Here is a 15895-nt window from a genome sequence, read left to right on the forward strand (position 1 = left end):
AACTGTGTAAGAGCTGGTGTTGATGTAACCGATAGAATTAACTTATGATTAATGAACGCTAGAACAGCCTATGCCAGCATGGACTTTCTTCGACATTGTTGTCGTTAGTCTAGCTGCACAAGATCAGGTATACAACGCGTCGGTAAGGGGCGATCGCGCTTTGCTTATGGAACCTGACCTAGGCAGATTACACCCGGCTACTCTGCGTCGCGGACGTGAAGTACGAAGGTTGGACTCCCGATTGGATTATTAGGGATAATGCAGCGCATTGACTTTGAACGTTATCAGATACGACCAAGAATACCAGCCAGAAGCGGTCCTATTGCGATGTTTTACATAACGAAAAGGGAGATGAAGATATTTAAATGCAATATTTTCAAACATATTTTCCGAAATTGAACTATTTTCTCAATAAAATAATACTATCGTCCAACTGTCTTTAATTATACACACCATCTTTTCCTTGCTATCTATAACCTCGTTTTCTTTTTGTTTATCTTATACTTATTTTGGTGCATTTTACCAATGTGTTGAAATACCGGACACGACAAGACGGTTTAGCAACGCAGAAATTCTGGTCGAAAGGATGCAAATAATTTGTTTGACTAGGAATAGACTGCTTAAATATAGCGAAGAACGACAATATATAGAGACGAACAAATGAATCATGTACTACATCCACCTTGACAGATTTCACAGAATACCAACTAACTAACTAACGAGAACTTTTACATATATCAAGGTAACGTAAGTTTGAGGAATTTCTGGTGAACAGTTGGTCATTTGATTTAGTCCTTCAGTGTTTAACTGCTTCTAAGCTTACCATCTAGTAATATTGATGATAATAGCATCGTTTATAAGATCATCAGGAGAAATACGTGAGTACTGATCTTAATGCAAATAATCTTAACAATCAGTTTCAAACATATGAGTACAACTCTGATATTCGATTTATAAGCAAACTCTCCTCACCAACATCAAAATGTACTGTCTAGTATATTTGATTAGGTACCACCGAGCTCTTGACAACAGGTTTGCAACTACTTATATAACAGCATTCGTTATAATTTAAACCTCATCACTCCTGAGACAATCGAAATATCCGGTACGAGTAGAAAATGCAAAGCATCGAACCGCCTATCAAAAAGGATGTTCAGTGATTAGTCACTTTATCCGCAACGAAATGTGATTAGGTGATAAATCCATGCCTATGCCACGTAAGCTAGCAATGGATGCTTAGAATTAATAGACGATTAGCGAAAACTGTCACGTTTGCTAATCATATCTAAAAATTGTTTGGAGTTCACACATAAAACAAGACATTTGTGCAGTGAAATTTTAACCTAACAATGTTATTTGGAATGCAATATTCAATGATTCCTCTGGATTGAAATATCCATGGAGATCAAACATGATCAAGCGTTTTTCAATAAATAAGACCTTGTCACAACTAATGTCGGACACATACTGATTTTTTGGAACAATAGCATTCAGCAAGCGTAGACAATGACTTTGCTTCCAAACGCCCTGGTACGACCGAGAGTGGGGAGTCCGCTCTCCCTCTCCAAATGCTCTCACATAGCCTCTGCCAGGGAAGTCCTACTTACTGCCTTCTCGTGGCGGGAGTGTTGTTTACGAAATTGAGAGGACGAAAAGCGAATGTCCGGCGCTTCAACCGGGTTGGTGGACATGGTGAGTCCACCTAGAGGAGTTGGGAAATAACCCTGATTCCAAACTATTGGTGCACATGGGCTCCAGTATCCTGAAAAAGCAAATCGCGTGTGAACCAATCGTTGGTCACCGGCTACCATGGGAGTGCATCTCCTTACGTTGCTCCACTGCCTTGTGGATCAGACCTTCAGGTCGAAGGCTCCAGGTGTGTCCCCCTAAAACAATCACCTGCTTCAGTTTGAACACCCGAGCAGTATCACAGCCCTCACACATATCAAATGAGATCTGTGACTTTATAACAGACATGTTGGTACCTACATTCACACATCTAAATTGGGATCTCTAAGCATTAAAGTTTAAAGAGAGGGAAAATAAAGTAAAAGTACGACCTTTACCTATTTTCTTTGTACTCAATTACGCAAAGCCAGAAATTCACACTGTTGGACATCGGTAACAAGATGTAAAACCAAGGTAAACACATTTCATAATTTAAAGGTACATTTTTTTATACAAAGTGCGTTTGAGTTAGTACGGTAGTCAATATGTTTTTAATTAATGGTATGAATTGGATGTTTGAAAGAGATTGAAAAATCTACACACAAGAAAACACCTTACAAGTAGGCAAAACACATGGAAAACAACCACGCAATAGAATAATTGGAAGAACCGAAAACCCAATACTAAATTACAGCACACAAAGTCTTATGGCCAAAGTTTACAATTAGGAAAGAATATTCACAGTAAATCACGCTATTCAGAAGCCCGGATTTAATATTGTGCAAAGAATGATAACTATCAGAAGAGGGATATAAACAAGTGAAACAGGACAATTTAAATACAAAAAAATAAAGGGTTTATATATATGTGTGTATCTTCTACTGGCATTTTATACATTAGTAGAAGTGGCTGTCATTAAATCGCACAGCAAATAAGATAGACAATACAGGTGAAAGCATAGTTAAAACGTGCTCAAGGATTTATCTTGTTCACAGTAATCAAGGACGAAGTTATTAAAATTGATCAAGGCAATCACAAATTATCAATAACCGATAGAAATACATGTGCATTTCAAGAAAAAATCAACAAAACTAATAGAATGTACTATAATTATGAATTCCACTGCGGCAGTATTAGTGTTAAAAATAGTTGTGTACAAAGAGAACAAGGGAAGTATAAGAAGATTAAAATTGACATGTTTATGATAAGGCTGGAAACAAAAGCTATTCATAAATTTTTATTTGGTTTCTATAACAACAACACGCTTACGTTGCATGTCTCAGTTAATATCTAATATTGTACAGCATTACGTTAATTACGGTGTGAATCGAGTCAGTGATTATGTTTATATTCAGTTCAACTGATAAGATAACTTATAATTGCTTTGAATTATTTTAATCACTTCAACAATAACTAGGCATCGTCCTATGTGAGCAATTTAGATAAAAATCTGCTCTTATAAAAAAATTATCAAAAGATAAAATAAACACTATAAGTTCCGTAATTCAGGTATACCAGAGAGAATTTTGGCTACAGAACCATCATTATCACTTTTTTTCCATTGTGATAAAGCGTCTGCCGATATCACTTTCTTCTCAACGAGCGAAGTAAGCCATGACCCGACAAAAACTACAAAATACAATAAAAACAAAATTAAATTCACGATGCACATATGTACGCCAAGACTGAACGTCAACTTCTGTGAAAGCAATATTTTGGAATGCAATCTCGGGATGTATATAAAAATCATTAGACAATATGCAATTATACTACTGACCTGTAATTCTAATTCTAGAGGTGAATATTAGTGACTAATATATTCCAAAAATTTAGTGGTGCAGTAATGATGCAACACAGCGTGGACAGAACAACACTATGGAAACTTCTTCGACACTACGGCGTGCCTCAGAAGATAGTCAATATCATACAGAACTCATATGATGGATTACACTGCAAAATCGTGCATGGAGGACAGTTGACAAAGTCGTTCGAAGTGAAGACCGGTGTTAGGCAAGGTCGCTTACTCCCACCCTTTCTCTTTCTCCTGGTGATCGACTGGATCATGAAGACGTCAACGTCTGAAGGGAAGCGCGGGATACAATGGACATCTAAGATGCAGTTGGATGATCTAGACTTCGCAGATGATCTGGCCCTTCTATCCCAAACGCAACAACAGATGCAGGAGAAGACGAACAGTGTGGCAGCAGCCTCAGCAGCAGTAGGTCTCAATATACACAAAGGGAAAAGCAGGATTCTCCGATACAACACAGCATGAAACAATCCAATCACAATTGACGGAGAAGATTTGGAAGATGTAAAAACCTTTACGTATTTGGGCAGCATCATTGATGAACAGGGTGGATCTGATGCAGATGTGAAGGCGCGGATCGGCAAAGCAAGAGCAGCATATTTACAACTGAGGAACATCTGGAACTCAAAACAACTGTCTGTCAACCAACACCAAGGTCAGGATTTTCAATACAAATGTCAAGACAGTTCTACTATATGGGGCAGAAACCTGGAGAACTACGAAAACCATCATCCAGAAAATACAGGTGTTTATTAACAATTGTCTACGCCGGACACTATTAGCAACAACGTACTGTGGGAGAGAACAAACCAGATCCTAGTGGAGGAAGAAATCAGGAAGAAGCGCTGGAAGTGGATAGGACACACATTGAGGAAAGCACCCAACTGCGTCACAAGACAAGCTCTCACATGGAATCCTCAAGGTCAAAGGAAAAGAGGGAGAGAACACATTACGCCAGGAAATGGAGATAGACATGAGAAAAATGAACAAGAATTGGATGGAACTAGAAAAGAAGGCCCAGGAAAGAGTGGGTTGGAGAATGCTGGTCAGCGGCCTATGCTCCATTGGGAGTAACAGGCGTAAGCAAGTAAGTAATGATGCAACACTAAGAGAATAAAATTTAATTTACCTTGATTTGATGACGGATCTTGAAAACCACTTAAAATGTGAAGCTCTCTATCAGGCTTGTGGTCAACCAAAATACCGAGGGACATCACAAACGAATCTATTTTCGTTTTTGATTGATCTGTACAAGTAAAAAATAATGACCATCAATACACATAAAATAAACCAACACATAAAGACATAAAAAGACTATCTTAAAAGCTGATTACAATCTAAGTATGTTGTGTGCACCATCTGAAATCACATACAAATACAGACAAGAATGAGTTATCTTTTTTAAGAAATGAAGATTGTTTGCAGAGAGCTAATTTCTAAATTCCCTAGAATTGCAAACACTCTGAAATATTCAAATATGAATCTATTTTGACGAAGTATTTACATGGACAATTCTGAGGTTAACTATAGTACATTTAGATTCAACAAGCTTAATCTAACATACAGAGCTTATTTTTTTCAATATGATGCCATAAACCCACGTCTAAACCGCAACAGGAAAATTCAGTATAATGTTTGAAAATCAACCGATGACACTGAAAACTGACAAACCTGGAGATTTTAGCAAAATTGGCATGATCGATTGCATAAACCATTTAGACAGGTTACGTTGAGATAGTGTATTAAAATAACTGGAAATTTTATCAGGGGACGAAGGTTTCGTAGTTAGTTCATTAAGTTCATTGAGTTTTCCAGATTCGAAACTATGAACTCCAATTATGGTGAACTCTATGGACCGCTGATAAGCAAAGTCCCATGTTTTGCTTCCCGTAACACCAAGTTTGTCCCACATAAAGCCACAGGCCTGAATTTTTTTTACAAGTTGCTCAACACTTGTAGATGCTTTGCTTAGTTTAATACAGTCTGCCACCAATTCAGCAGCCCTGTCATCAGACCGGATAGACTCAACTGACCGCAGAAGAGTAGTCATATAATCGGATTCGCCACGTACAAGATGATGAAGGATTTCTGCAACGTAGAGCCAACCCTGTGGATAATCCGAAAGCCAATCACTATCGCATAATTTGAAGAAGTTTTCACATCTGAAAAATTTACATTTAAATGAGATTATAAATGATAATAAATTGCATAACTTACATAAAGCAGGATGGATGTGATGTTCGCCCTAAATTAACTGCTCATAATAGGCTGACACTACAGAACTGCATATTATTGGTTAGTCATGATAGGAATTTGTTTTAAAAGACGTTTCTTAAGACAATTAAAACTATTAATAGGTAATAAGTAGCTTCAGTTGTAACAGTTCGAGAGAGAAAATCAGTGGTACTTTAAAGAAACAAAATAAAAAGTTGGTTGTATGATGCAGCTTTGACAAATGAACGTGCATTTACGCAGATGTTGTTATGGGATGTGTATACATGATATTCGCATATAAAATTGAAGCGTTTCCACAGAAAACTTCTACTACGTACTTTGCACGTGTTTAATCACATATTTCGAAAGTTTCCTTACTCAATTTAATATGAACGTTACATTTAAAAGCACAGAACAGCTGTTATAAAAGTAGCCCTTCGTGTGACACACGCTCACGAAGATGAGTTCGATTTCAATAGCAATATACAAACTTACGATGTAATAATATTATTTTCTGTAAGGATTCCTTTATGAAGCATATCCACACAAAAGCGACCAACTTCATTTCGCTTTTTTGAGTTGCAGTCCATTAGAATCTCAAAAACATTGTGGAGTAAAGCTGAACGTTTTTCAGGCTCACACTTGACAATAGTACAATGCTTAAAGAGGAAAAAATCAAACAATTTGAAGTGTTTAGAAAGTTTGGCTAAAGGAAGAAGTTTAGGTTTAATGAAACTAGATGAAAAAGGTGCTCTTTGGATTTTTATCAGTTGACATGAGAAACGATTACTCGTTGAATCGGTACAGCCACGCATGCGGAATAGTTTGGTATCAAGTGCTACAAATTAAATATACACAAGCAGAACTGTCGTAGGTTTTGTACTCTGAATCAATTCTTGTATACTTACGATACAGACGAGCATATGGACTAATACGATTTAGATTTTATGCCGTAAAATGTAAGGGAAATTATGCAATGCCTTATAGAAAATATGTGCAAAAAATATATTTCGAATGCTTAGACAGTATAATTACGATACCCTTCTTTCAAATGCAAAATGTTGGTTCATGATTGACCTGAATCAGTGCCTGGATTAATGACGAAGTGACTGAGCGCATCCGCCGCTTAAATTATCCTGGGAATCTATTTAAACCAGATGGGCTGATGTTTTACGGAATCCCAGCATGGATCTAGAAAGTTCGAATGACCTTTGCTAACTTGCACCATTATTTACATTATTTGAACACATAAGGATTGGTACAAAGGGGCACCGAATACATCTGGGCCACACAATTTACTTGATTTGTGGTGGGCTGTGATACTGCTCGGGTGCCTAGATCAAAGTAGGTAGTTTTCTCGGCGTAAAACACCCGGAGTCTTAGACTTAAAGGTCTAGTACACAAGGCAGTGGAGCAACGTTAGGAGATGCAGTCCCATGGTAGCCAGTGACCAACGATTGGTTCATATGCAATTTGTTCCTTCAGCATACTGGAGCCCATACGCACCATTGGTTTGTAATCAGTATTTTCCAACCCTCTTAGGCAGATCCCCCGTATCAATCAACCTAGTTAAAGCGTCAGACACTCGCTTTTCATCCTTAGGTTGATTTAAGTTTTTGAAATGCAACCGAACGGTTGAGCGCTAGTGTCAAATAGGGAAAAATTAACACAAAACATATAATAGTTAGATTTAGACGTACACAATCATCACCCGGCATTGAAACCGTATCCACTATTGAACGAGCAGGACCCTTCGTTTCCTCAAGCATTGATTCATAGTCATTTTCTTTTACCTTTTCTCCTAACGGCAGAGGACGAGCCCACGCACCCTGGGGTCCCACAGGGACACGTGGGGATGATTCACGAGAATGTACTGACTGTTGAATGCGCTTTGAATGGCTTGACAGAAGTCAGAGAAAGGATAAATGTTGATAATGGTGAATAATAAGTATCTAGAAAATTAATGTACAAGCTAATAGCCGACTTTTCATTATGGGAACTCGAGAAGCTATGAGAATGTATTAACTATATCAGCTTAACGTTTACAAAAATGCATCCTCGTTAAATTACTATCAATTGTTACTCGAAAAGTTAGTGGCGATACTCTGAGTTTGGACCATAAATACTAACTAAAATCTTTGTACGACTATGAATTATAAGACGAATAGCAGTATACTTTCTACTACATCGTAGACGCTTATCCTACTTAAAAACAACTAAAGTTTAGTTTCATTCTCTTGAAAGCCATTTACGTGCTAATATAATCTTTTCCAATTAATTTGACTGCAAATCAAAAATCCAGTCATACATACTAGGAGGCTTATTATGATGAAATTTGCCTGAAATTTGGATAGTTTTGAGAGACTAGATGACGTTAAACTATACCATTAATAACCCTTTTCATATGACAATATTGTACTTATTTATTATTTATTTATTTGAACACATAAATGTTGGTACAAGGGGGCACCAAATATATATGCACCACACATGACAATAGTGTGCATTGAAGTGTATAATTTCATTAGGAGTAAGCACGATAAATGCAATTAAATTACATGAAGCCTCTTGTTGCTTATGTAAAACATAAATAATCACATGAACGGAAACCGAGTTGTTTCTTGTAATATGCCGAATTTACTTTAAGAACTTACTTATCTTCAGAAGGCCGTAGTAAACCACTACCTTGACTCCAATTAGCCACAGTTGGACCAAGTTTTCGAGAATCGTAGGATTGTGGAGTAACAGCTAAACTGGAAGGCGTTAAGGGATTCACTGACTGAACAGATTTACGTTCTAAAAATTTGACTTAGTTTAAAGGAAGCTTACTTGTATCTAACTGAATGAAGTTCCGCTTTAGTTTATCATCTATATTTCGTCTGGAAGTATCTATTTGTGGTTGAGGTTGGGTAATATTAGCAGATTTCCAATCACGCGAACGTAATTCCACTAACTCGTGTACTTTGAAAATTTGATGCGTCTCAATGTTTTTCGAATCTTTTAACTGTTCGAGTCGCTTGAAGCACTGATCCAAAACAGACTTAGAATTTTTTTCAAGATTACTGCCACATATATTTAGAAGAATTATGAGAGAGGTTAAAGCTTCGGGAGCTGAAGAATCTTTCAATTTTTTCAGACATTCAGTCATAGTTTTTATTGGAATACATCCAACAAGATAGAGTTCAGCAATGAACGTTATATTTCCATAGTAAGAATCAGTTGTCTTCTGAATGTTTGTTTCTCGATCATCTTCAAGCATCCGTTTTATTGATTCATCCTTGGCTGCTGCAATTTTAGCATCAATGGTGGCATTTAATTCAGTTATCAGAACCTGAAAGATGATCAAACATTATTTAAACATACATCTAATGGTTTGTTGAACAGCTCTTGTGTTTGTTGTAGAATTAACACTGGAAAGCGTTCCGAACCTTGTACTTCCAACTAAAAGGTATTACGCAACTTTTTAAACATACCCCTTTTAGGTTTTTACATAAATTCGCGAAAACTTTACAGTATTTTGATTGCCTGATAACCTGGAAAGCAATAAATGTATGCAGCGTGAAAATTTAGGAGGAAAGTGAGAGGATCAAAACATACCACTGTATTGTTTTTACAAAAATTCATCCCTGGAATTATGGGTAGGAAAGACTAACCAGATCAATGCTTATCATCTACTAACAGTAAGGGTAATAGTGGGTTTAGAGCTTCGAAATTAACTAGGTAATCAAATTGAAAGCGATCAGTAGACTGAGTTGATTTTAGGGATTTTAGAGAATTGTGGTCCAAGGATTGTAGCGGGACCATCTGGAGCACTAAGTTAAACTTCCGTCTGACTCGTATCAACACAGATAATCATTTTACGGACAAATTGCTGTAGCACCTACTTTGACTAAAACTTGAATCTAGGTAAGCATATTCGCATCAGCAAACATATAAAAAACCAGATTGGGACTTGGTTTCTGGTGCATTGAAGACAGTTTTAGTTTTGGAACATAAAGACATTCAGTATTTTTTTTAATGTAATAGACAAACTTTGGCAATGTTTACTATACAATACTGGCATGTTAAAGGGCTAAACCACAATTTTGTAACCCATACTGCGAACAAGACTACTGCTATTTTTCTTCCCTGTATTACTAACAATAGTGAGTTCACTTGTTAGCTGTGTTGCTCGAGATCCATCAGAACTCAAGATACATTCATGATAACTAGCTATATATAAATATCATTGGTCATAGCTTAAGAGTAATCGTCAATCAACATGAGTCCCAGTGTAAAACCCATTTAACGCATATGAACAGGATTTATACTGTAAATTCACGTGACGAAAATCCATCTTAACCAATTTTCATTTCCTCAAATATTTGGGGACACCCCACAAGTAGTGAAGAAATACTTAACAAGGAATGCACTAGCACCCTGTGAGTGGACAAATTCACTTTCTGGTCTGATAAGCTGAAAAATCAAAAATATAGTTGCTGATAGCCGCTGACAAATGCTGTAGTACTTTTACCTAACTTATTCGGCCCATTTGTAAGTGCCCTTACAGTTATCCTTAGTCAGTACATATACCAAAATACTCTAGGCACACAAGCTGGTGCAGATAGACGGAGCACACCTTTATGAAGCGGAAATTAAGTGCACAAGGAACCCTTTTGGATTAGTCACTAGGACTTACGGACAGGAATGGCATTCAAAACTTTTCGTATGTGGTGTGCTTAGTTCTAAGCATAGGTTATGTGGAAACCACCACCTATCACATTATTTCACGCTTGTTGAAACTATAGACATTGTATTGAAATCTGTATTGTTAGTTTCTAAATACAACACAGAGCCATCCGGTGCATGATAGGGAAATACTGAGTCTTGTACATAAACAATAGTACTTCTGCTCCTCTCCCATGTAATTAACTACACTAATAAACTAATCATCTAGTACGAGCACTTGGACTTACTTTTTGGAAAATCGTTCTTGCCAAAAGACTGAGATCTTCGGGTGTTGCGATGTTAAGCTTCTCAATATCACTGATAGTCACTTCTAAATTGCTGGCCGAAACACGGTTCAAAATCATATTTAGCTCTCGAGCGACATCCTTTGAGCTATCTGTCACATTATTGGCTCCGTGATTAACAAGTTTTGACGGGACGAAAGCACCTTCAACACGTTTGATAGTAATAGTTGTGGGTATTTGAATAACTCTGCCTTTGTGTATATAATTAGATTGATTACGAGTCTAACAGATAGAATTAACTTAAAGAGCACTTACCCTTTTTATATTTGCAAAGCTATTCATGATATCCTAGATTTATTACATCAAAATTAGAAAAGTGGTTTCTTACCCTATAGTTATCTAACGACAATACAACGCCTGAAGCTTTACAAGAAAGAATGAAGTCACGTGGATATCTTTGTCTGTCCATCGTCTCCTCTTTTGCCTCCTCTTCTTTTGCACCTTCCCACTCTGTTTCGTCTTCTTGTGACAAACGTTCATCTAGTGATCTGACATGCTCAAGGACCTCATTACACAAGTCGTCTGAACCCACACTTTCTTTAGGTGGGGCATCTTCTTGTGACGCTGTCTCTACGCTTGATATACCCTCATCCTTGTACTCAGTGCAGACAGGTTTTTCGCTTTCGTCTTTTGTTTGAGATATGGGAGGCGATTCATCCGCCTTAGGTTGTATAATTAATGGTTCTTTCTTGCGTGATTCAGAAGGGATTCTTGATGCTTCTTCTAGATTGAGTTCTGACTTTGTTACAGGATCAAACACACTTAATGGTTTCTTTTCACGGACTGGCTTTGGTAGCGCAGTATTAAGCGGTTGGTTTCCGCTTGCCTGGTTTGGATTTGTTTGGATGGCGGGAATAATAGGGTTGTAAAAAGTATGCTGGTACTGAGCACAGTCAGTGTGCGCAGCGACACCCATGTGATCGTGCGGCTGAACGTCGGAGACAGACATGCAAAGAAATGGAGCTTGTGTCATACCACCGCAAAAAAACCGAGGGAGCTGATCCGGATGGCGGAGAGGATAGAACGGGTTAGGGGCAGGTACGCCTACACTTTCTAGAGGAAAGTTATTAAGTCAGTGGGCTTACCTAAGCGTGCACCTGTTTGAGGCTGTAAAAACAAGAGGCATTTAAATTAGACGAAAAATTGAAAGAAACAAACTACTACATAACCACCTCTCTACAATCATAGAACTGAGAGAGCAGACTTAGAAGTGTCTTATGACATGAATATGGCGAATACATTCAAGTATAAAACCACCCCATTGACTTACATAGTAAGACATTGCCTAAAAGCATGAGTGTTAAGAAGTGTATGTCGACTTACCATGTGCTGAGCGTCGGTTGACCTGTTATTACTAGGAATGTGAAATTAATTATAAGCAGTAATATGAACATACATATTCAAGTTAAATATACCTGGATACGGCAGAGATGTCTGATCACTCATGAGACCACACTTGCCAACATGCGCAATTATGTCAATAAGTGTGCCAACCCTTACCACTGAACTCCACAGACGTGGACATAAGTACGGTAAAACAAAAACAACACCTTAAAATCTAGTGGATTTCGCACTTGTAAATATACATAATACCGCTAAGAATAAGCCTAAAGGTTGATATTTTGCATAATTTCGAGGACCAACTCCAGTTTCAGTTTCAGTTTGGGAAGGACAGGAGGCTCGATGGCCTATGTTAGTCCTGGCAATGGTGGTCTCTCAGTTGATCCAACTTTCTTTTGAAAGAGTCGACGGATGGAACCTCAAACACGTGCTGAGGTAGTGAATTCCACTCGTTGGTGATTCGATGGGAAAGTCAATAGTCAGCTGACAAGTAATTTGTTCTCGGCTTATGAACTTTTTTGGAGTGTCCTCGTAAATTCTCTGTTTTGGAAGACAAGGAAAATGAGGGAATATCAGGTGCAAATTTGGCACTAAGTAATTTGAAAACTGTAATCAAGTCGTATCTAGTTCTGCGATATGACAACGGGAAAAGGTTCAACTTGGCCAGTCGAACTTCACACGGAAGCTTCGCTATTCCGGGAATCAGCTTAGTCGCCGTTCTCTGAACCTTTTCCAGAAGCTCACTGTCTTTTTTTAAGCAGGAGCTAGCCGCTTGTATGCAGTACTCAAGTTTAGGGCGAACGAACACTGTATACAAAGTCAAAAACGTTTCAGCGTCGACATGACTAAAAGCTCTACGTATTGACCATAAGGTTCTAAAACCTTTGGAGGCTATTGCATGACAGTGTGCAGTGGTCTTTAAGTTTTGACTAACGATAACATATAAGTCATTATATGTCTGGACGACAGGTAGCTCAGTGTTATTCATCGTGTATGTATCTGTGCCTTGATGACCGATATGCATCACAACACACTTGGAAGTATTTATCGGCAACTGCCATGTTTGAGACCATTCAGATAACTTCTTCAGGTCATTTTGAAGTTCTAAGCTATCACTCTTACATCGTATCGTTCTCCATATCTTGACATCGTCAGCATATAGCAAGACCGATGATGATAGGAGACAAGGAAGGTCATTTACATATAAGAGGAATAGCACTGGCCCCAAAACTGTACCCTGGGGCACTCCGCTAAGCACAGTTTCCCAGCTAGATAACTTTAAGTTCAACCGAACTCTTTGTTGACGCCCAACTAAGAAGTCTTTTCTCCACATCAATAAATTGCCTCCAATCCCAACATTTCTTAGCTTATATAACAGCCGGTTGTGCGGAACTTTGTCAAACGCTTTGCTGAAATCAATGAAGGCTACGTCTACAGGTAGCTTTTGGTCCTTAAGAGCGCACCAGCTTTCACGAGCCACTAATAAGTTAGTGAGACAAGAATAACCTCTTCTGAAGCTGTGCTGCTTCTCCGGGAGGATCCGGTTTTTATCGAGATACTTAAACAGCTCCTTCCGAATAATCTTTTCTAATATTTTAACAACCACATTAGTTAGGCTAACGGGGCGGTAGTTCTCAGGTTTGTGTTTCGTACCTGTTTTGAAGACAGGACTTACTATGGCGTTTTTCCAATCTTTTGGTAAACGACCCTGCGTAACGGATAGGTTAAAGCATGTACTTAAAGGGCTTGCAACGAAGTTAGATAATTCCTTCAGTAGCCTAGGATGTAATTCATCGGGCCCCGTGGATTTACTTATGTCAAGCTTATTTAGCAGACCAACGACATCGAGTTCTTTAATGGTCACGCTATCCAGTGTATGTATGGGGGGATCTGTATACGCTGACGGGAAGGGCGCTTCTATGGTATATACGTTGCTAAAGTAGTTCGAGAACACTTGAGCCTTACCAAAGTCGTCCTCCACTAATGATAAAGCAGTACTGTCTCCCCATAGAGCAGGAATATTTCCTTTTCTCCTTGTCCTTTGGTTTATATAGGAATACAAGCGTTTAGGACATTTTATGGATTCCTTAACAAGTTTTCCTCTGTATAATTTTCTAGACTTACGGAGGGTCGAGACACAAGTATTCCGAGCCTTTCGATACTGAGATTTTGACTCATCAGTCCCCAGTAACCTAACTTTATCCCACATTTCCTTTTCTTACGGAGAAGGATACGGACCTCCCTACTGAACCATGATGGTGAGTTTTTCGGCCCCTTTGGTATAGTCCAAGGTATGTGAGGTGTGGTAACTTTTAAGTATGAATTTCGAAATGCGTCCCAGGCCGTTTCAACTGAGGACTCTGGGTCTATTGTCCAATCTATTAACGATGCTGAGTGCATGATGTCTGGTATTCTTGCTTCCCAGACGTTGGGTCTGAACTGGACTGACGCGTGCTCGTGACTGGCAGTTATATGGAAGTCGAAAGTTAAAACTGCGTGATCACTTTTACCTAGGGGTGGCATATGATGGAGGTTCGCAACATCATCCTCATAGTGAGTCAGTATAAGATCTAATAAGGATGATTCAGTGTCCAGATCGTACCTTGTCGCTTCTTTCACATGTTGCACTAGGGCACATGTGATAACCCCATCAACTAGTTCCTGCTCGAAAGAATTCTCCGACGATTTAGTTCGCAGATTTTCCCAGTCTACCATAGGTGCATTGAAGTCCCCTAGGATTAGACATCGACCACTTTGGGACCAAGCATTGAGACTGCTTAACAGGATCTCATTTGCCTAACAGCTTGGACTGCGATAGACCAAACCAATCAGCAGCTCGTTTCCCTTGCATTTCGAGCGGCAACTAACTAATTCACACGTCACACTCTCATGGGATACACTATCGATAATGGCAAATGGGATAGCATTCCTAATGAATAGAGCTACTCCCCCTCATTTGCGCTTTTGTGTTCTGTCGGCCCTTACTAACGTAAAACCCTCGAAATCAAGTTCCATACTATCTATAGCCTGTGTCAGCCAGGTTTCTGTTACTGCGATCATGTCTGGCTTTGTAGAGTCAACCTGTACACCTAGTTCTGATCGCTTATTAAGTAAGCATCGTGCATTGGTGTAACAGATCCGAAGCCTGTTTCAGTCCCATACATGACCGAAGGTTCAGAATTAAATTTCAGTTTGCACCTGTCTTCAGTTTTCAGTAATAAATATACCAGGCCTTGTGACTCGTACCAAAGCTTTAAGCTTCTTTTCAGGTGTAGGTACGGCCTCTCTCCGAAAGTACTTACCGATGGGGCTGATAATTTTCTCGGTATAGCTTTCTAGTCATTGACGACGAAAAGGGAATATCACTGTGTTGGTTCGATCACTGTTTTTTAGCCTTCTTGCAGTGGTCTCGCAGGCAACTACTCTCGATGAAACGAAAATTAAAAGACGTTTTAACGCTCAACTCACTATTCAAGATACAGAAAACCGATATAAGACTAACTTCCTTCCTACGAACGATGGAAAATGTTTGGGCGATCCGACCACCTGTCGTAGGAGATTTCAGAAATGCCAGCCACTAACTTGATGTTCATACGTCAAACGCTCTCGAGCATCTCGGCATTCTAATAAGAAGACATGGACTTGACGCTCGGATGAAATATTCTAGGTGGCCTCACTTAGGTGGTGTATAAAACCGTAAACATCTTCGTCAGAACATTTTAAGGCCCTACGATGTGTCCATATGGCTCAAACACGCTTAACACCACTCACATTACCGTGCACAACTTTTTTCAAGTTGTGACATACAATCACTATTATGTCATTTCGTTTTTACATTTATGGAAACGGT

The 15895-nt window shown here is 38.7% G+C and overlaps 1 protein-coding gene across 2 annotated transcripts; it reads right to left on the minus strand.

The window, feature by feature from the left end:
* Nucleotides 1-1646: 1646 nt before the first annotated feature.
* On the minus strand, nucleotides 1647-12233 carry EIF4G3_1 (Eukaryotic translation initiation factor 4 gamma). 2 transcript variants are annotated; one of them, XM_051212358.1, is made up of 16 exons: nucleotides 12101-12233; nucleotides 12028-12058; nucleotides 11975-11989; nucleotides 11790-11811; nucleotides 11033-11757; nucleotides 10960-10992; nucleotides 10648-10926; nucleotides 9166-9225; nucleotides 9056-9133; nucleotides 8522-9023; nucleotides 8347-8488; nucleotides 7393-7591; nucleotides 6188-6351; nucleotides 5150-5640; nucleotides 4608-4724; nucleotides 1647-3297 (listed from the first exon to the last, which is right to left on the minus strand). In XM_051212358.1, exons 5-16 carry the CDS (start codon nucleotides 11675-11677, stop codon nucleotides 3158-3160), a joined length of 2850 nt encoding a protein of 949 aa, XP_051072536.1. In that variant the 5' UTR covers nucleotides 11678-11757; nucleotides 11790-11811; nucleotides 11975-11989; nucleotides 12028-12058; nucleotides 12101-12233; the 3' UTR covers nucleotides 1647-3157. The 2 variants fall into 2 exon arrangements, with proteins under 2 accessions (XP_051072536.1, XP_051072537.1); XM_051212359.1 differs by having other exon boundaries at nucleotides 2133-3297; nucleotides 9056-9225; nucleotides 10648-11989.
* Nucleotides 12234-15895: the final 3662 nt, after the last annotated feature.

This window comes from Schistosoma haematobium, chromosome ZW (genome assembly GCF_000699445.3).
Source record: "Schistosoma haematobium chromosome ZW, whole genome shotgun sequence".
In the NCBI taxonomy this organism is placed as follows: Eukaryota; Metazoa; Platyhelminthes; class Trematoda; order Strigeidida; family Schistosomatidae; genus Schistosoma; species Schistosoma haematobium.